At 40.7% G+C, this 20,041-nt stretch overlaps 1 protein-coding gene across 3 annotated transcripts in view; it reads right to left on the bottom strand.

Moving 5' to 3' along the window:
• The window catches only part of itpr2 (inositol 1,4,5-trisphosphate receptor, type 2), a 58,091-nt gene extending 41,728 nt beyond the window's left edge, over window positions 1-16,363 (bottom strand). For 2 of the 3 annotated variants that reach the window (XM_042411051.1, XM_042411052.1), the window contains exons 1-19: window positions 15,888-16,363; window positions 10,254-10,324; window positions 9,902-10,020; window positions 9,728-9,814; window positions 8,640-8,798; window positions 7,712-7,810; window positions 7,366-7,449; window positions 7,072-7,218; window positions 6,230-6,325; window positions 5,943-5,987; window positions 4,396-4,547; window positions 3,455-3,554; window positions 3,200-3,360; window positions 2,969-3,110; window positions 2,523-2,681; window positions 1,340-1,512; window positions 841-960; window positions 437-619; window positions 6-257 (exon numbers count right to left, since the gene is read on the bottom strand). In XM_042411051.1, the coding sequence (XP_042266985.1) occupies window positions 6-257; window positions 437-619; window positions 841-960; window positions 1,340-1,512; window positions 2,523-2,681; window positions 2,969-3,110; window positions 3,200-3,360; window positions 3,455-3,554; window positions 4,396-4,547; window positions 5,943-5,987; window positions 6,230-6,325; window positions 7,072-7,218; window positions 7,366-7,449; window positions 7,712-7,810; window positions 8,640-8,798; window positions 9,728-9,814; window positions 9,902-10,020; window positions 10,254-10,324; window positions 15,888-15,979 (2,441 nt within the window). In that variant the 5' untranslated portion in view covers window positions 15,980-16,363. Of the gene's footprint in view, window positions 1-5; window positions 258-436; window positions 620-840; window positions 961-1,339; window positions 1,513-2,522; window positions 2,682-2,968; window positions 3,111-3,199; window positions 3,361-3,454; window positions 3,555-4,395; window positions 4,548-5,942; window positions 5,988-6,229; window positions 6,326-7,071; window positions 7,219-7,365; window positions 7,450-7,711; window positions 7,811-8,419; window positions 8,436-8,639; window positions 8,799-9,727; window positions 9,815-9,901; window positions 10,021-10,253; window positions 10,325-15,887 lie in introns of those variants that run through there. The other variant, XM_042411053.1, reaches the window with a different exon arrangement.
• Between the last annotated feature and the right edge of the window lie 3,678 nt (window positions 16,364-20,041).

Genomic DNA, 20,041 nt, shown 5'->3' with positions numbered 1-20,041 from the left:
CTTACTCATGGATGGTGATCTTGGAGGGGATCTCAGTCCAGAGGCGGGCGTAGCGCACGGGAACCACAGCCTCCTGTGGGTCGCGGTCCACATGCATATGTAGCATGAGGCGGCAGAAGGAGGCTCTCAAGTTGAAGGGCAGGCAGTCGTCGAACATGCAGCGCAGGATCAAATCCACGGGCAGCTGACAGGAGATCTGATTGATGGCTAGGTACTGACGGTCCAGACACATTTTAGCGAACAGGTTCAGCTGGTACCTGTAGAGAAGGAGAGGGACATGGAGAGAGAAAAGAAAAGAACGTGAAGGAATTTTTGCTTTGCAGATTGTACATGGGAAGAAAATGGTCAAAACATTCACTCTTGCTTGCTTGTTTCAGTCATTTGTGTTATTGGGGAGAGGAGGTTTAGCACATAAAGGCAAGAATGCCACAGACACCTGTAGTAGGTGATTATGTCTACGTCCATCTTATGGTTGCCCTTAGCATCCTGGGCCAGGTGGCGGATGGATTTTCCGTGAGGCTCCTTGTGGCTGTCGATCCAATAGAGCCAAACCTCCTCCTCCTCCACCTCCTCCTGCAGCAGAGAGGACTCCAGGGTGGTCTCCGTGTTAGGGATCAGTCTGCGGGGGGAGGAAGGAGAGGAAGGGAGAGAGTGTGACATAAAGCAGTTACTAGAAAAACTGCACACATTAAACTCTGACGTAAAACTGCTGCAAATACATATTTCAAAACAGACACTAAACAGCTCCCTGCGTGTATGCACATGTTTAAAAATGAACGAGTGAAATATGACAGGATCAACTCAGATGTTTTAAATATAGATTCCAAGGGTGTGACTCACTTGGTCTGGATGAGGATATCTGCGTTGGTGGGGTTCAGCATAAATTTACAGATAAGCTCTTGCGTGACGGGGATGGCAGTCTTATTGGACACACACAGATCGGAGAGATAATCCAGGAACCTGGACGAGCAGACCAGACACGATTTATCATGTTTAACAACTGTTTACACAAGTTTCAGTACAAGAACAAATACCTGAACTAATTGTACAGAGGGGAAGTTTGTATGTGTTACTGATATATGCAAGATCTGTTCCTGTTGGTGTTGTTTTGGAAAAGTCCTAATTCTTCACATTGTTTTAAATGACAGATTTTGTATGTTTTCTCTTGGTCTCTTACAGTTTCTAAATTTGATGGACACAATAACAGCAACACCTTATAATATACCAATAATGGAATGAAAGAATATAAGACAAGAATACATGACAACAAAATATATTTGTTTTTTCATTAAATTGTTCCTTTGGGCTGTCTCATGTTTGGGAGGTGCACATGTCTGACCTGGGTTCTCTGTTGCGCCTCAGCAGGCTGACGAAGGTCTCGATCTCTCTGGCTGTGATGTGTTTTTCCAGCAGCTTGCGGTTGTTGTGCAGCAGAGCTGTGATTGTGTCCTCAGCCAGAATCTCATAACCGATCTGAGACTGCATGATTGTGAACTTTTTGGCTATATATTCCTATGTGGCAGAAGAAACATATGGTCATAATCACCTCTAATGTAAATGGTAGTGAGGTAAAGTTAACAGAAAGAGCCCGAGTAACACAGAAGCTTGAATCTGTGCTGAATCACTGCTTCCAGTTTGTTTGTTTAACCATTATTTAACCAGGGAGAACTCGCTGAACAAGAAAATCTTTGAAAAAAAAAAAACCCTCATTCACATTCATGAAGTTCCATAATTACATAATTACACCTGAAACTGTCTGTCACTTCCACAGCCTGTTAGCCACTGAGCAGCTCCACAGGAGCTGTTTGGGGTTAATCAAGGGCTGCTGTTGCTTTTATCAATGTCATTATAAGGGGAATAGACTGACAGAGAGTGAAATTAGAACAAAAGCGGGAAATTAAAACAACAAACATGTCTTCTAACAGAGAAATGTGTGTCTACTTCTTGTTTTACTCATGTCATAACCAAAGGTTTGTCTGTGACATGCTAAAATGTAGCATAACAGTAGCATAAGAAGAGTAAAGTCCTGAAGTCGGGGAAATGACTCTGTAGCATCAGATACATAAAATCAACTTGCTAATATTAGCTAGCCATCAGCCACAGTCGTACCTGACCCGACCTGAAGACTGTAACAGCAATACTAATAAGTTTAATTGCTGCATTGCATTGCTTATTAATTCAATTTTTTATTTAAATGATTGAAAATGTGCTATTTCTTCATTCAAAAATGATATGAGCTCACTTTCATTACTGAACTTGTCATGAATTATTTTTCTGTCCGCTAATCGATTAAAATAACTGTCAAGCACCTATTAGGTTCAGGATAACTGCACCATTACATCACCTGTGATCCCTGCATAGATTTCCCCAGCCTGGCAAAATCTATGCTGATAAGCTTCCAGTAAAAAGCACACTCTCTATCCTTAGACTACCCTGCATCCCTGGGACAATACGCCTGTTCATGAGCTTGATGACAACTCAACAAAACTCAATTTAGACATGTGTAGAAGGCAGAAACATGCCTGGTTTTTGCGATAGTCCTGCTGGGAGTGTCGTAGCACCCTGTAACAGAGTCTCAGCATGTACTTGAAGTGAGCATAGCGTTGGTCTCCCAAATCCTCTAACTTCAGCATCGGACCATCACCCTGATCTGTGAATGGAGCCTTCAGGATGCCAAAGATCTGGAGGAGCAGAAACCTGGATTAAGAACTGAGCATCTTTGAAATAGCATGAAAATACATGTCTCAAGGCCAGTCTGCAGTCATTGTACAATATCTCGCTAATGGTAATGCAAGAGTCAGTTTAACTGATGATAGTCTTGTAGTAATGGTAAGATTTGCTCTGGGCATCACTCTCATTCCTGGACTCACTGCTGTCACACTTCAGACCAATCTGCATTCTGTCCCAGAGAGGACAGAAAGGACAGACGTGGGTGTGTGTGAGTGAGTGTTTTTGTGCTTGTGCTGACCTGGGCGAGGATGTTCTGTTCCCTCATGAGTTTCTGTCTCTCTCGGTTGGGTGTAGAGGTGACCACGGACAGGACATCCTGACCGTTGTTTGGTACCACACACACAAAGAAAACCAGGTCCTCCAGGAGCTTAGTCACAAACCTGAAATATATATGAGGGCAAAAATAACATATGAAATCATAAAAGATGCACCACCCTGTGTCCCGCTGTCATCATGCTCATCCCTGTACCTTCTCTCATTCTGAGCGATGTTGCCATATTGAAGCTTCCTCACGGTGGACTCCAGGACCTTGCTGGCATCGTTGGCAAAGTCCAAGTCTCTGACCTCCGACAGGGGAACAGATACAATGGCAAAAGCCTCTTTGTCCTCTTTAGTGGGACAGGTACCAATCTATTGTGAAAGCCAAGAGAAATTCCAAAGTAATGCATCTGTTGCTTTACGTGTGTGTGTGTGTGTGTGTGTGTGTGCGCGCGCTTGTGTAGACCTTGAGCATGACCGGACGCTCCTCCTCTGCATCAATGGGGACGTTGGTGCTGGTCACCCATGTGTTGGTGCACAGGTGCCTGAGCCTCACATAGGAGTTTCTGAGGAAGGATGAGACCAATCATTTAGACCACATAGGATTTTTAGTTAATTGGTTTGTTTTTAATCGAAAAAGTAGCTACACTAGTGAGTCAATTAGCCTCATATTCAGTTTTAAATTTCGCCAAGCTAGAGTTGTGGCTCTATGGATCGTTTGGTTGGTCAGTCGGTCCACCGTTTTGATCCAGACTGAAATAACTCAACATCTACTGGATGGATTTCCATGAAAACACGTGCAGACATTCATGGTCCTCAGAGGATGAATCCTACTGACTTTGGTGATCGTTTGACTTTTCATCTAGTGCCACCATGAGGTTGGCATTTTTGGTTTTAAGTGAAATATCTGGTCACATTTTCGATGGATTGCTGTGATATTTGGTACAGATATCCATTGTCCCCAGTGAACCTCAGTGACTTTGGTGATCCCCTTATATGGTAAATTTAACATTTAGCTCGAAGCACCACTATGCCCAAGTGCAGCCTCACAGCCTCACGCAGCTACCGTGTAGATTAGTCTTGTTATAAAACACGTTACATATTCTTCCAGTTGGATGAGAAACTTCTATCTTAGTTTTACTTCACTGAGAAGTTATCAAGTAACAAGTGTCAGTATATTTCAAAGTAGATTGTTCCATTACAAACAACAAAACACTTATTTGACAGAAATTCACAAAAGCAGATGGTTTTGTAGTCGAGTGACATTATTTCACCCTAATGGCAGATGTTCTGACAAGAGCTGCTGTGCTCTGGGCTGTGAGCTCTGGTGAAAAATGCCCCCTGTGAATACAACTACAGCAGATGTAACTTGTTATTGTTGGTGTTGCCCCCATGTGAGTGACTGACCTGGGCACCAGACAGTCAGCCCTTTGCAGAGTGGTGGCATCCAGCTCAAACAGTGAGGCAATGTCATTCCCATGGGGAACAGAAACCAGGGTGAAAGCAATCTTCTCTGCTGCTTGATGCTTCCTCTTGGAGAAAACAGTATCCGTCTCATTCTGCAGCAGCCAGACACACACATGCACCAGGATACACACACACACACACACAAAAAATGCAGTAGAAATGAGTGGAAATAGAGCTTGTTGTCACTATTTTCTAAAATTTTATAGACAAAGCGATTAATCTAGAAAATAAACAGCAACCTAATTGATAAGGATTGTTAGTCGCAGCCTTATCTCATTTTCTAATAAACAAGCAAATTCTCACATATTTAAAGTTGCAACCAGCAAGTATTTGATATATTGCTAAATGATTACTAGATTACAAATGATTGATTAACAAGTCACAACAAACAGTTGAGGCACAAACAGCAGGTCTCTCCTCTTCACATGCAGCAGCACTCGCTCACTCACTTCCCCACAAGGCCACAACTTTAAACTGCACTTACTTAATATTCCACAAACTTATTGAACGATAGAATTTTGCTATATTCTGAAAACACAGCTTCATTTCCCTAGACGAGACAATTTTTTACAGTGAGCGTTGGTCTGTCTATATGTGACCTTGTTGTTATTGACATGTTGTGTGTCGGGCTGCCACGTCACGGCGGTAAATACTGATAAATGAGCGCAACAGCTGATAAAATCTGTAATTAAGGAAGGACAGATGTGAGCCAAACTATACTGTCACAGTGTCTTACACTAATGAGGGAGCCATGACTTCTGTGTGTGTTGTGTTATACACTGCAGCACGTAGGCTGGCACAGTCTGCGCTGTGCAGATGCAGCAGATAATGGCGAGGGTTAATTTCTCCCACTGTTCTCTGCATGTCAATGGGAAGCTCCCCAGAGCTGCCTCCACGCCTTAGCTTCTCCATCCTCCCACTCCCCTCTCCTCCCTCTCCTCTTCCCCTCTCCCCCACCAACCCACCCCCTCCGCTGGTGACTCACCCCACCAGCTTAGCACAGGCGAGTGGAGCAGAGCAGACAGCACGTCTGCCTCCCCTCCATCCCCTCTCGCAGGGCACCCCCACACCCAGACGTTATGTAAGGAGCCCCCCTGTGTGTCTGAAATTCAGCATGTGCATGAGAAAGTGTGTGAGGGTGAGAGAGTTTGTGTGTGCGTGTTCCTTGCATCGCCAGAATACAAATGTGCAAGGTAGCTATGAGCTGAGGAGAAATGTCTTGATATAGATTCAGAGTTTGGCAGAATTTTGCGTATGTGTGTGTGTGTGTGTGAGAGAAAGAGAGCAATTGGTGGTATTGCATAACAAAGGATAAGGAGACGGAGTTGGAGATCTGTTGAGATAATCGTTCTTTCCACTAAAACACTCATATAATCTTCTCTCCTGTTCACAACTCATTCGCTCTCTCAGTCAAGTGCAATCTGACGACCCAGTCTGAGGTCATCTGTATGACTTTGCAGCTCAATGTGCTTGTTTGACTGACTCACCTCTCCTTTAGACTCCACCGTGTTGTCTTTGAATTCAGGGTTCACCTGAAGAGAGAGAGCGGTCAGTGGCCTCAGATCTAGAAAGCTCTGATGATACTTATGTCATTATCATCCTCATCACCCTTCAAACTATTCAGCAGTGAAGGATGGGTGACACTGGCAATATCAGTGGGAACACTGCCACCTACAGCACATCAACTAAAGTCCCCCCTCAACTGTGTTCAGAAACTGAAGAGCTGTCTCACAAAAGTAGATCGAAAAGTAGACTCCTGAAGAGTGAAACTCACCTCAGCTGCGAGATAATTCCCCGTCGCCAGGTGTTTGAAGCGGAAGAGACTGTTCCACTGACCGGCTCCACCTCTGCAGGGGTCATAGTGCACAACCTGCCATGGAGACACAAAATAACAAATGAGAGTAATACTACTAATAATGTACAGAAAGACATATGACACTGTTCACAGTTTTCAGTTTATGCCTTGATGGGTATCACAACACCGCACGCACATTTGGTTTTCTGGATTCGTTCAACGGACAGAAATGAATGATTGGTTTAAAAGCTGATTTCTGCCAAATATCACCGACCAAATGAAACAGGGATGCATGGCTTCATTTTCAAATACTTGATACACCAACGTCGGTTTAGTGCCTGTAAGAATGACTCAGAATCTGAGTCAGCCATGTGCCAAGTACAACAGGAATTGGTGTTTGTCACACTGGCGCAACAACATGTCAACAACTGATATGGTAACATAAGTACGTCCTGGCACAAACAGCGGAGGGACGACAGGAACTTGAATTTAGTGCAAGCTGATAAAGAGGAACATGCCGTACAATAGACAGAGGATTACAAACAAAAGGTTGAAATGGCATACAGGCAGATATTATAGCATGTAGTGTAAAAGGGAAAATTATAACCTCACTTTAGGAAAAATGATCCTTATTTATAAGAAAACTGCAAATTTAAGTGTGATTTCCATTCAGCTGGCTATAGTGGGACCTTTATTTTGTTGATGAAAGTCTAGTGGTCACTAAAGTGACAAAGCAATTACTATAAAAGTCTTTAACAAACCACAATCAATTACATTATTAAATTTTTTAAAAATGACATTAATTCCTGTTTGTGCTTTACCTCAATCTCCCAGAGAGCCTTGGAACTGGTGGCGGAGGTGGCAGACTGCCGCAGCGTGGTCCTGAGGAAGACATGCTGCTGCTTCTTGTACTCGTCACCGGTCAGAAACTTCTCCTGCTCAGCGTGAAACAGCCTCACCACATCTCCCTGACAGAGGATATGTACAAACATGAGACCACAAGATGACCGCATACCGTTTACTCTCAAAAAAAATGCAAACTGCAGTACATCCAGTTCTGCTAAAAAAAAAAAATACTCTAAATAAATCACACTGAAGGCAATAAAACAACATACCCCCTTCAGCACATCTTCCCTGTAGTCGCTAAACTTCATGAACAAGGTGACCTTCCAACTGGTGTTACAGTTAACAGCATTAACCTGCAGCGTGAAGCAGAGAGAATAACCACATGAAATCAAGATTTTTTATAACATGGTCTGCATAGTCAAGAGCCACATGATGTCTGCTGAAATCCTTGTAAAAGCACGTTTTTGGGGGTGATTTTTAACCACAATTAAAAGATTACATGTAAAGTGATGTAAAACATCAGATAAACTATAAGCTAGAAGTTTTTCTAAATGAAAATTTATAGTTTGTAGGATTTTATCTGACAGAAAAATATAATAAATGAACTAGTCCCACCTCTTTGCAGCCAGGGTTGTCTAGTAGCTCGATGTTACTGGCGTGAAGAGGCTGCCCTGCGTTCACTGGCATCAGTACCACCTTGTCTCCAACGACCACCTTGAACCCAATTAGAGACAGTCATATCCCAGCAGGAGACACAGGTTGGTAAACTTCCAGTAGTGTTCAAATGATTAAATAGACAGTAAGAGTGTATCCATGCGAGGGGTTTGTCTAAGGTCTACAAACATCCCCTTATTATTTTTTTTCTTTTAAAAGAGGGTGCTATGTGCAACAGCAACAAGATGAGCTTCACATGAGATGGTGGTAGAGCTGTTCACAGCAAACAGGTTTATGTCTACCATGGTGAGCGGACGTGAATGCAGCATACAGAGAGATGGTGACTGAAAAGACACTACCTGTAATTGTATCATTGTTTCTACAGTTCATGCTCTCTAACCAAGTCTAATATATGTTATAATAGACTAAATATCTCATGTTAAGCAGCCACACACAAGCACACTGTGGCTTTAAAAATGGTTGGCTCATCATCACGCTTATTCCAATGCTGTACTGGAATATTTAAAAATAAACATTTCAAATACAATGATGCAGCATCGGTGACATACAGTAGATAGAAAGAGGAAGGCCGGTGCAACCATGCGTTTACATGATATTCTGTGTCTGACCTTATAATGCACAAACATCATGCACAATCAAGAGCAATACCTTTAACCATAGGATGCTGAAGCCAAAGGGGAAGGACAAAATCAGAAATGTTACTGGAACAGGACAAACAATGAACTGACAATCTATAGGATGAAAAAGTCGGCTAATACACCAAACGACATCTGCTGTACTTGTAACAGAGAGGAACACCAGTGTCAAGTTGCTCTGCAGTATTTGTGTCTATAGAAAAAATGATGACTCCAAGCAGAGGGAAACCTACATTATCTCCTTCGCTGCGGAGCTTCCAGAAGGGCTGAATGTAGAACCAGGATCCCTCGTTCCCGGCTGGGTCCAGAGAAACCCGCATGGCATTTTTTTCCAGCAAAGCAGGGAGACGCTTGTTTACCGTCAGGTACTTGTTACTCTTAATGTGCAGGAGCTGAGACAGAAGAATCACGGTGTTTAGATAACACAAGAGTAATAGCAGATCCAATTTCGGGGGAAAAAGCAATTAAAGCAGCAGGTGGTTAAAGGACAGGTTCACAATTTTGTCTGAAAACAACAGTCAGGTGTCCATATGAACACTGAAACAGGTTTTGCTCACTGTAATCATTCCTCCTGTTCACACTGGCCGTTTAAAGATCCCCTCCTAATCCTTTCAATGTAAGTGATGGAGGACAATATACAGTCTTTGTTTTGTGCAAAGCTACATTCAAAAGTTTATCAGAGGCTCATATGAGTGAAGTGGACTTTTTCCAAAGTTACAGTCTTTTTAATGCAAAATTCCCACTTTTTGTTACTGTTACTGTTAATGCAGCTTAACAGGGAAACACTGTCCAGAGAAAAAACAGGGAACTTTGTACTAAAAAGACAGTAATTTTGAAAGATATCCACTTGATTCTACTCAGACTGCTGAAACCTCATATAAGCGTCAGATACACTTTTGAATGCGGTTTTGCACAAAACAAGGAATGTGGATTTTTTTCCCCATTACTTACGTTGTAAATGCATTAGGAAGAGATCTTAAACAGCCAGTATACACAAGAGAAATGATTACAGCAAGCAAACCCTGCTTTAATGTTAATTTGGGCATCTGACTGTTGTTTTAAGCCAGACTTGAAAATTTGTGAATCTATCCTTAAATGCTTCAAGGTAACTTCTTATTGGATTCAAAAGAATTAGTCTGCGGTTTAATTCAATTCAACCTAATTTGAAGAAATGTGTACTACAAAACACATTTCCTGATTGCATTTAACAAACTAAATTGGATGACAGTAACACAACCTCGGTAAACAGACAAACAAAAACAAGGCTCTGGACTCAAGACAATCCGACGCCACAAGTGTTTGCTGTAGAGATGGGCTGTACCTGGATGACATTACTGTATTTGACGACTTCTCCAAGGAGCTTCTTGTTCTCTGACTCGTTTTGTTTCTGCTCCAGTTCTGCTGCATGCTGAGTAATGAAAAAGAGATTTGTTGAAGCCTTGGGATGCAAGGGAAAACTAGATTAAGATCATTCTCTGTGATTAAAAAATCCTACCTGTAACTTCTTGAACAAGTCTCCCTGTGTGTTGTTGTTTCCTTGTTTTCCTTGTTTTGCCTTCCAGAATTGCTTCTGGGCCGAATATCTGTTCATGGGACATACCTTAAAGAGGCAATCTATGGAGGAGAAAAAAAGAGCCTTAATTGCATTTTTGAGGTTAATGGTTATTTACCGAGCTGGAACCTGTAGAGTCAGTTACACCCATCAAGGCTTTCCTAAAACCACAGTGTTGTGTAAAACAAGGTTGGCCGCAAATGATCTGGTTAGCCTTGAGAGGATTTTTTTCATGTTTATGTGTGTTTATGTGTGTGTAACCTCGAAACAGTGTGACTGGTATTATCCCACACACCTCTGAACTTTTTGGGAGGGTTGGCCAGGTCTCCAGCATCAGGCTGGACCACACACCTGTCATCAACAAGCCTGCAGAGAAGAGCAAAAAATGATAAACAATTCAATCAACATATTTCTTAAACACATTATTGAGGTAGCTACTTTCAAGCTCTGTGTACATTCAGTGCAACTGATACGCAATGTTTCTACTGGCCAGTAAATCACTTGCTTTAAAAGTAAAGATTAACACTGCATGCACCGTACCCCAATTATGATGATATCACAGAAAAATGCAAATACATAAAACAGTCTCAGACTGCTGTTAAAACCAGTCATTTGAATACACGGTTCAAAACCAAGCTTCAGATGACTGGCTGCCTGCAAGATGAAAAGCTGGGCTGGTGGTGACACAAGAAAGAGTGACGGCTCTGTTCACCATCATATCCCTCTCCTTAAAGCTCTCCCAGTTATCTGGACCGATGCTCTGAACAGTTCTGGACCGAGCTCATCTAATTTAACGGCGCTTTGATCTCTGCTTTCCAGCCCAGCAGGGGGAAGATCTGCTCAGCCTTGTGGTTTGTAGCGAGATAGATAAACTGGAGTGAAACACATCCGGGTTTCTTTGACTTTCACATACTGCAGAGGGATAATGGATGGATGGAAAAGAGACAGAACTAGATTTCAACACAACAGTGTATGGAAAAATACACTCTTGAGAGTGGACATTATAAAAGTAATTGAAGACTGAGCTTCATGTTAGCTGAGGGTTACTATAGCATGCATAGGCTGCAGAAGGCTGCTCAGAGGAAACTGTGTGGTTTCTGTGCAGGGTTGATTAGAGGGAAAACGATGAGTGTCGTTCTCTTAATAACTGCCTCGCTTTTAACATCCTCGTCATTTTTTTGTCACTTACTGACCCTTTTACACAGTGGAGATGTTTTATTGACAGGTTTAGGTTGGCCAAGCAGGTCAGTGGAATTCACCTGTTAGAAATCTACACATTTGACTGAAGTTTAGGGGATGATTCTTATGATATAAGTGGTGGCACTACTGAGTCACTAGAGCTGGCAGGACTAAATTAATATTGCAAAAGAGCGTTTAGGAGAGACTGTGCTGAGAGTTCACTCAGTAAGCAGTCATCTATATAGGCTCATTTACCACAGTCGTAGGAGATTATTTTAAAAACAGCATGTATTTATCTGTCTCATCACATAATATGCCAGTGCAGATGAAAATGAGCAACATCTGAAGACATAAAATTCGTCTTCCCCAGTTATACGGTGGTTTTCCAGACAGAGTGTAAATTAAACCAGGAGTTTGTCTTAATCTAAAATATTTAAAAAGTGGCTTTCTGCAAAACATCTTATTTTTTGATGAGTTTTTTTTTTACTTGATTATGGATTTCTGGACTAAGAAGATCAATTTCTACTCCCACTACGGATGTTAGTCGTCATTGCACAGAGCCCATTATTTGTTGGGATTGGACGAGTTAAAGCAGACAAAACATTGAGGGCAGAAAAAAGAATGAGTTTGCGAACAGAATAACTACAACATTAAGTGAGTCTGAGCTTCAGTTTTCACTGCAATTTCACTGAAAATGCAAGAAATCTTCTCAAAATTACTGAATTGGATGAAGCTGTCAGTATGTCCTTGTTTAGGAAGTGGTGTTCATTGCTCTTCTTTTTAACAAACCAAATAATTCCTTAATCTGAAGTTACACCTGCCTTGTAAATTCTATTTAAGGCTTCGTTTAGTCCTGGAGTAACTCTAATCCTCCTTCAGGAAACTGGTTCAGTTAATTCAGGACAAGACTCAAGCTAACCAAACCATGTCTGCATATTTGAGATAATCTGATGTGAAAGGACACAGAAGTAGGTTTAATGCCAGTGTGGAAAACCAGTTCTCTAAGGCCAAGAGTCACAGCGTTTCAGGAAGTCTTCCTATGTGCTGTTTAGGACACACGGTGTTTATGGGTTATGCACAGCTTTACAGTTGCAGAATGCTTTACACAAGAGAAAATGGTGCCTTAAACCTGCTGAAATATATTGATGACACCCACTATGAATTTCTATGCAAAAGTCTCCATATCATCCGTCTCCCTTTATCCCATTTACACCAAAGGCCGAGGTGAACAAGCATATCCATTCATCCCATTCGCTGAGGAGAAACATAATGCAATGCACAATTCCTCCAATTCATACAAAAGCTGGCAGCCTTGCTGAATTGAGCCAAGCTATTTCCTATTTATGTCACACCGCTTGATCAGTGTCAATCCACAGGCTTTACATTATTTCCTGGAGCTCTCTATCACAGTTAAATCTAGATGAGAAACAATAGAGCCCGACAGGAAGCATTATCAAGTGCTAAATGGCTAAACAGGAAAGGCTCTCTGAAAAAGTCCCACAAGCTCATAAATAAGTAACTGCGAGTCCGCAGAGAGCCAAGAGCTGTAGTTCAAACTGAGGGGCTGTGACGACGCCTGACACTCACAGCGTGTCCAGCTTGCTCCGATAACCGAGTTAAACATGAACCAATGATAAATATACCAGGCTGGACACAGACAAGCTAATTATAGCTCCTTGCTTGTGTTGAGCTGACTGAGACAACAAGGCAGGAAAAACATACAGCATGTAATGTGCAGCAGCATGTCTGATACATGTCTTGAAACATGCTGTTTTCTGAGGAAAAGATGGCAGAAGAATGACTCATCTGTAAAAAAAAAAAAAAAAAAAAAAAAAAAAAATTGCGTATGTGTGAAAGAGTGATGTTGGTTACTGCATGTTTCAACCTGCTGATAAAGCAGAACAGTAATCTAATTTCCTCATTAAACATATCCTGTTGATATTTCACTTGTATGAAAAGTATAAATTAATGGGAATATCACCATATAGATAAGACCTTAAGAATTTATCCTTTACCTTTTTATTATGTGCAGTACTACAGATCTGCAACATAATAAATTGATTAATAACTATGGAACACACAAAAATATCATGGATCTCCAAAATGAACCTTCCTCATGAAGAAAAATGTGAGACAGCACAAGATCCAAGAGGTCAAGGACGCTAACGGCACCGGATCACCCAAATGGCCTTACAAGAAACTGAAAGGTCATTTGGCTTTTGAGTGTTTACCAGGGTGCGTGAGGAATTCACAGATTTAATGTTATCCTAAGCAAACAGAGGTATTGTAGCCAAGGGTACATTGTGCTCACAGGGGCTGTGGCTCAAAAAGGTTCCTGCAGGGTCTTTGTTTTGCCGCTCTCTCCGGGCCGTGGTGAGCTGTGGCACGACACGGCCCTCAATAAAAAAAACTCTCCTGTCAAACTACATGAGTTATTGAATCACTGATAAGAATTTTGCTGTTTTGTTTCACAACAATGGGACCTGTGAACGATAGTCACTGTGCACTTTTTGCATTTTGAATTTTACAGCTCCTGTTTGCTGCTGCTGCTTACATTTGCATTGGCACAGGCCTTATCCAGTTATAGGAGCTTTTCAGCAAAAAGACATGTCGGCTGTATGCACTCCTGCAGATAGTGAGCCAGTGAGTGTTGCTGAGAACAACCAGGTTGTAAATCAAGGTATAAACATATTTCAACTGCTTTTTATTTTGATCCTCTACGGCACAAGGTATTGCAGGAGATTACAGAATGTACCAGTTGTTGTCAAGTTACTGTTAAGAGGAAGAAAAAGTAAAGATATTGAGAGTGAGAAACAGAGAGTGAGGAAAAGGGAGAGGATGGTGGGTGGGGCAGACTCATTCCTCAGGGCCAGTCGATCTCTCCACGCTCGTTCTGCAGGCTCAGAGGCCAGAGTGCACCCGGAACCAGCGAGGCGTTTCACCTTGCAGTGAGGAGGAACTGCAGCCAAACAAACTGCTCGTGGCATATTTTGCACGGCCGTGTGGAGAATGACACAATGCAAAGCCGTTTACATCACACCTACACAAAACATTGAATATGTTTATTACCTTAGTGCTATCTGTCGTCCTGCTGCTCATATCTGTCTTTGCGTATGTCTGTCTTTCGCTTGTCTGTGTTTGCAAAGCTGTATTGTAATTTTTTGTTTTTGCTTTGCTGAACCGTAACTTGTTCTGCTTGTATTGCTGCCCAAGTCTGTGTTCTGCTTATTTCTGTCTGTGTTCTGTTTTTATTGTAATTGACATGCCTTTCATCATGATTATTGTTTTAAACTTGTTTCTTGATTTTAGGCTGCCAACTTCACATCTGGCTACGAATGAAAACTAGCCTCCTGGCTGATTCTGGCTGACTTACAGTCATGTTTATTAATGTTCAATTTCCTTCAAATCATTTATATAGCGCCAAATCACAATTGAAGTTATCTCAGGGCACTTTTCACATACAGCAAGTTTAAACCGTACTCTTTATTTTACAGAGACCCAACATTCCCCCATGAGCAAGAACTTGGCGCCAGCGGCAAGGAAAAACTCCCCCTTAACGGGAAGAGACCTCAAGCAGAACCGGGCTCTAGGTGGGAGGCCATCTGCCTTGACTGGTTGGGTTGAAAGAGAAAGAAGGAGGGAGGGGGAGAGAGGATATGCACTGTGTCTGAGAAATAAACTGAATAGATAAAATAAATAAATGAAGTCTTTCAACAACTGACTGGTTGACTGTATGACCCACGACACAGAAAAGATAAATTACTCACATTATACTTTATAGCAATGGTTCCCTCAACTTTTTTTGGTTGTGACCTATGAACCTTCATCACAGGTTGATGTCTTTGAGCTGTGAGCAGTTTCACTAAGAATGATTTCATCCTCAAAACATCAAATATTGATAAATTATTGGCAACTAGAGAGTATTTCAAAAGAAGAAAAAAGGAAAGCTCAGGGAAAAAAATTAAAATATATATATACATAAATGTTGATGCCTTTCACCATCTCATGACCCCTCAGATTCTTCGTGACCCATTGTAGGGCTCCTGACCCCCCAGACCTAAGATTCTGAGCTCCAAATTGCTCTCTCCCAAATCAAAATGTATCGAAACTTACTCAACTATATTGCACACTGAGGGAAATCATAAGGACACTTCAAAGTGTGTGTTCATTTGCTCAAATAAATACTAAAAATCCTTACAGGATCATCAGAGGAGACAGTGCAGCGTCCTGTAGGGTCACTAACCTCACTAACACTAACGTCGTGCTGCATGTGAGGAGGATTGAGAAGCAGGAGTGAGAATATATCACAACCTTTCAACCCAACTTTCATATGAATGAAAGACAAGTGTCACTTTACTCCTCCCTCATTGTGCTGAGGCCCCTCAGACACCCCCTTATGTAGCCCTGTGTGTCCCCGGACCTTACTTTAAGGACCCACAGCAAACAAATCTGACTGTAACCTATTTCCACTAGTCTACCTGGGTGACACGCTGCTTTGCATTCCTGTTACATTTGCGTAAAACGTGCACGAATTTCCTGAGAAGCAGCAGATTGCGCGCTGACAGGCCTTGGTCGCAGGTCGCACGTTAAGTTGTGATTTGAGCAGTTTAGGGTGAAAGTATAGAGATGAAGAGGTGGACAACTCGTGTCATATGTTAAGTGTAAGTGGTTAAGATTGTGCATCTGGGAGGATTAATCCTTATTGACTCCCTAGTGAGTAGAGAATGAGAAGCAGGCAGGAGGAACATACCCCAAAGTACTGATGAAGCCATTCACCGAGCCTTCCGCGTACAGAGACACAATGTCTCCAATGTGAAGAAAACTGGATCTGTGCTCTGACATTTTTTTTTTTTTCTTTTTACAGAAGAGTTGCTAAAAATGTGTCCTGGATTTCCATTTAGACGAATGGCACTTCTCCTCGGGTGAAGTAATCCACACGTTACAGCGCCTCCAGTTCAGCAGCAAGTCTTCATTCTTCCATTTCTACATTTCAGCCAGTCGATTAAGAAAAAGCGAAAGTACACCAAAACACAAACAGCGGGCGATTTTTCTGTGTTTTTAGACTTATTCAACTTCTTCCTGTATGTCAGACAGACCCGGAGAAGCCTCTTCTTCACATCCACTTCAGGGGGAGGAGACTGCTGCTGTCAGGGCTGTGAGCAAATTCCGTTCACAGGCATGTTTTCATTCAGAGCAGGCCCTCAGCATTCATTTAATCACTACATGACAAGTTTTAGAGGATATACGTCACAATAAACCTACAGCTGAGGGGGTAGATAGCTGATAAAGTAGATATACAGATGGAGATCAAAATATATGAAAAAGTCTGCTCAATAGACTACAACACAGGTAGCTTACTTGTTTATTATTGGATTTAAACAGAAGTTATTGTTTATTTTATGAAACTTATACTTGTTTTATGAATGTGTAGATGGAGAGATAGTAAAATGATGGGTTGTATGAGGAAATACAGGCAAAATATACAATATAACCATGACATTGTGAAATAATCTTTTTTTTTTTCTCCATAACATTCCAGTTTAATGCAAGTCATTTGCTTCGGTCTGAATGAGCAGACAGACGATCAAACATAATTGATAGCTTTGTTTGTCTTGATTGACAAAGACTTGAAAGTGACTTAAAGGTCTCAAAATAGTTATTGGGGAAATGGTGTTGTGAAATTAAAAAAAGAGAGAGAGAGAGAGAAAGAGAGAGAGAGAGAGAGAGAGAGAGAGAGAGAGAGACATTTTGAAATAAAACTGCTGAAATGAAATAAAATGACCTGCAAGAATGACCTACTAGAGCTCCACAGAAGCAGGATGATATATATATGATATATATTTCATTATAATGAGCTGCGTTTTAACAATTTAAACTCATAAATTGTTAATGTCTGGTAGGATTATTTCATTTTTTTAATATTATAGTTCATATTTTGCCCTGATTTATTCAAATGTCTATACCTTGAAGTGCAGACAACAGCAGCATTTCAGAAAACAAATCAACCCGAGCAAAAAAAACAAACATGTCACAAAACACAAAGCAAAGCAAAAGTAAGCAGCTATCGTCTCACTTTAAATATTTGTGGGAAATTGATTTTTAAAATCTATAAATCAACAGCTGGGTACAAGCCATGAGCTCCGCAGCTAGACAGAGAGGACAACACGGCAGGAGAAATCATAAATCACACATTAATAGCCTGACAAAAGGTTGACACATTATTTGACTTTATCCAAATAAGTTAGGTTGTGTGTGCTTGTAGGGCACTGCCTTCACAGACCAATCACAAAAGTTTGGCAGTGAATCAGACGTTCAGCTGCATTTACACAGACACCACTGTGACCTATAAAATGACAAGAACGAGACTTCAAAAACAGACATGTTTCACTTCCTTTTCTATCACAACTGGGGGCTGCAGCTATTATTTTTTATTATTGCTGCTGATTATTTTCTCAATTCATCAATTTGGTCTGTAAGAGAAAGAGTGAAAAATGCTTGTTTTAATTTCCCACCGCCCTGGTGAGATGTCTCCAAATGTCTTGTTTTATTCAACTACAAGTCCAAAACCCAAAGATATTCAGTTTACTGTCATATATGAGAAAGAAAAACATCAAATCCTCATATGTGAGATGCTGGAACTGGAACCAAATAATGTTTACCATTTGTGCTTGAAGAGTGATTAAATGACTAATCGATTATGAAAATACTTGCCAATTAATTTTCTGTTAATCAACTAATCAATGAATTAACTAATCATTGCATCTCCAATCATAACCACACACTGAGGTGCAGTTTATTTAAATAAATACCTGTAGGGCAGGTTAGCAGAGTGACCTCATAAGAAACATGCAGAACAAAAATAAAGCAGACCTGATCCAATTTCATTCTTCTGATATTTTATCAGAATCGAGAACAAAAGCTTACTTCTTCCATCTGTGAAATTCTGCTACATTTTTTGTTTCGCTGATGTGTTTTTCACTTCACAGCCACCACATCTATCGGTTAGTCTTCTTTCATAATCATGATGATTATGATAATGATGACGGCTTTAATGACATCTGACACATTTTGAACAATAGGAGTTTCCACATGCCTTCATGATAGTGATGATGTTAATAGACAGGTGCAACTTTCATTTTGAAAATGTGTATGGAGGTATTGTGGTGCCCAAACTAATCCTATTGTTCATCCTAAAGTACATCAATTATCTTATTTGTCTCAGTCATTAAGTGGACTAAATGACCTACAGTGAAACAGTAACATTGAGGATCATAATAACTATGTATACTGTGTATAATACGATGACTGTGGTGGAAGACATTATACTATTGTACTACCTGTATTGATACACCAGGGGCCGCTGGAGGTCACTCCTCACCCTCACAGGGTTCAGATTCAGCTGCTACGTCATCCAGGCCACAATCCCATTATCTGACCTACATCTCCCTCTAGTGTTCACATGAACTCACTAACAGGTGATTCAGCTGGTCTGAGACCATGTCTGTGTGTGAAGTGCAAACAAATGGAGCAGAAGAGGTTATTTCCTTCTGGTTTCTCAGGCTGTTTATCTGCAGGTGAGAGACAGTGACACACATTTGAATCCACAAAAACTATATAAAATTAACACAAAAAACAATATGCTTTACTTTATATACTTCAGCCTAAATGTTGCATAATGGTAGACTCACTTCTGTAGACCAGAAAAATACCCTGGAGTCCCTGGAAGAGGTGTTGATATTTATAGTCTACTCTCGCCTCCCAGATACTGACCTTTTTATGCTGCAAAATGATTTAGTGTCTTCACACAAACTGCCTGGAAGTAACATGTTTACAGCCCTGATGTGCATAATAGTCAGTTGATAAAATGAAGCATTTAACAGAAAATAGGAAGTTAATATAAGAACAGTATTTAACAGTTTATCACATATATATGGTGGAAAATCCCATAACTAAGTACAATATTGCCAAAAGCATGTTGTACAAATTCAAGTATGCTTGAAACAACCTCATCTGGTGATGTTCAGAACTTACCAGCTGCCTGCTGCTTATGATTCAACTTGTGTCTCTGCTCTGGTTTACTGTTTACTGATAATCAAATTTTAATGGTGTTTTTTCATGTGTTTGTTTTATTTATTGTGTTATAAAATTTGTAGAGCACTTTGAAATTCTACTTTGTATGGAATGTGCTATATAGATCAATTGCATCGCCTTGTCTGTAAAAATTCACCATCAAAGAAAAAAGACAACAAACGTAGCATATTACTACACTGAATCAATACTGTACAGCTACATTACTACTACATAGTATACAGAATGAAAGAAAAACAAATCGTGGAAAACAAATAAATATAAGATTAAAGAACCTTTATTGTATGATGAGATATAGTTAAACAGTATTGAATGGTAGTGGCTGGAACAACTGATGGAAAGAGATTAAATAAAATGATTTAGCTATAAGTTTATACAGACAAGCTATAATATATTTTAATTTTTCTATTCACACTGCACTGTTAGTGTTTGTTTGTTTTTCATCTCCTGTGATACCACTAATAAAAAGATAAGTACAGTGTAGTTTATTTTTATTGGACTAATCATTTTGTGAGCGCACGTGTGTGTGTGTGTGTGGAGAGAGAGGGAGAGAGAGAGAGAGAGAGAGCATTGGTGTATAATGAGATATAGTTAAACAGTCTTAGGTGATAGTGGCTGGAACAACTGATGAAAAGAGATTAAATGAAAGGATGTGGTCTGTCATAGGCTACTTTTGGGGACAAATTTAAGACTTAGGACCAGTTAATTGGGGACGGTTTATCCAACTGGGGACAAAAGCAGTGTCCCCAATTGAGAAAAAGCTGATTTTTGGGTCAATAGTCGAGGTTAGGGTTAGGTTATGTCTCCAGGAAATTA

Source organism: Thunnus maccoyii, chromosome 5, assembly GCF_910596095.1.
Source record: "Thunnus maccoyii chromosome 5, fThuMac1.1, whole genome shotgun sequence".
In the NCBI taxonomy this organism is placed as follows: Eukaryota; Metazoa; Chordata; class Actinopteri; order Scombriformes; family Scombridae; genus Thunnus; species Thunnus maccoyii.
The sequence above is the reverse complement of the archived record's forward strand: the minus strand, read 5'-3'. Positions and strand labels throughout refer to the sequence as shown.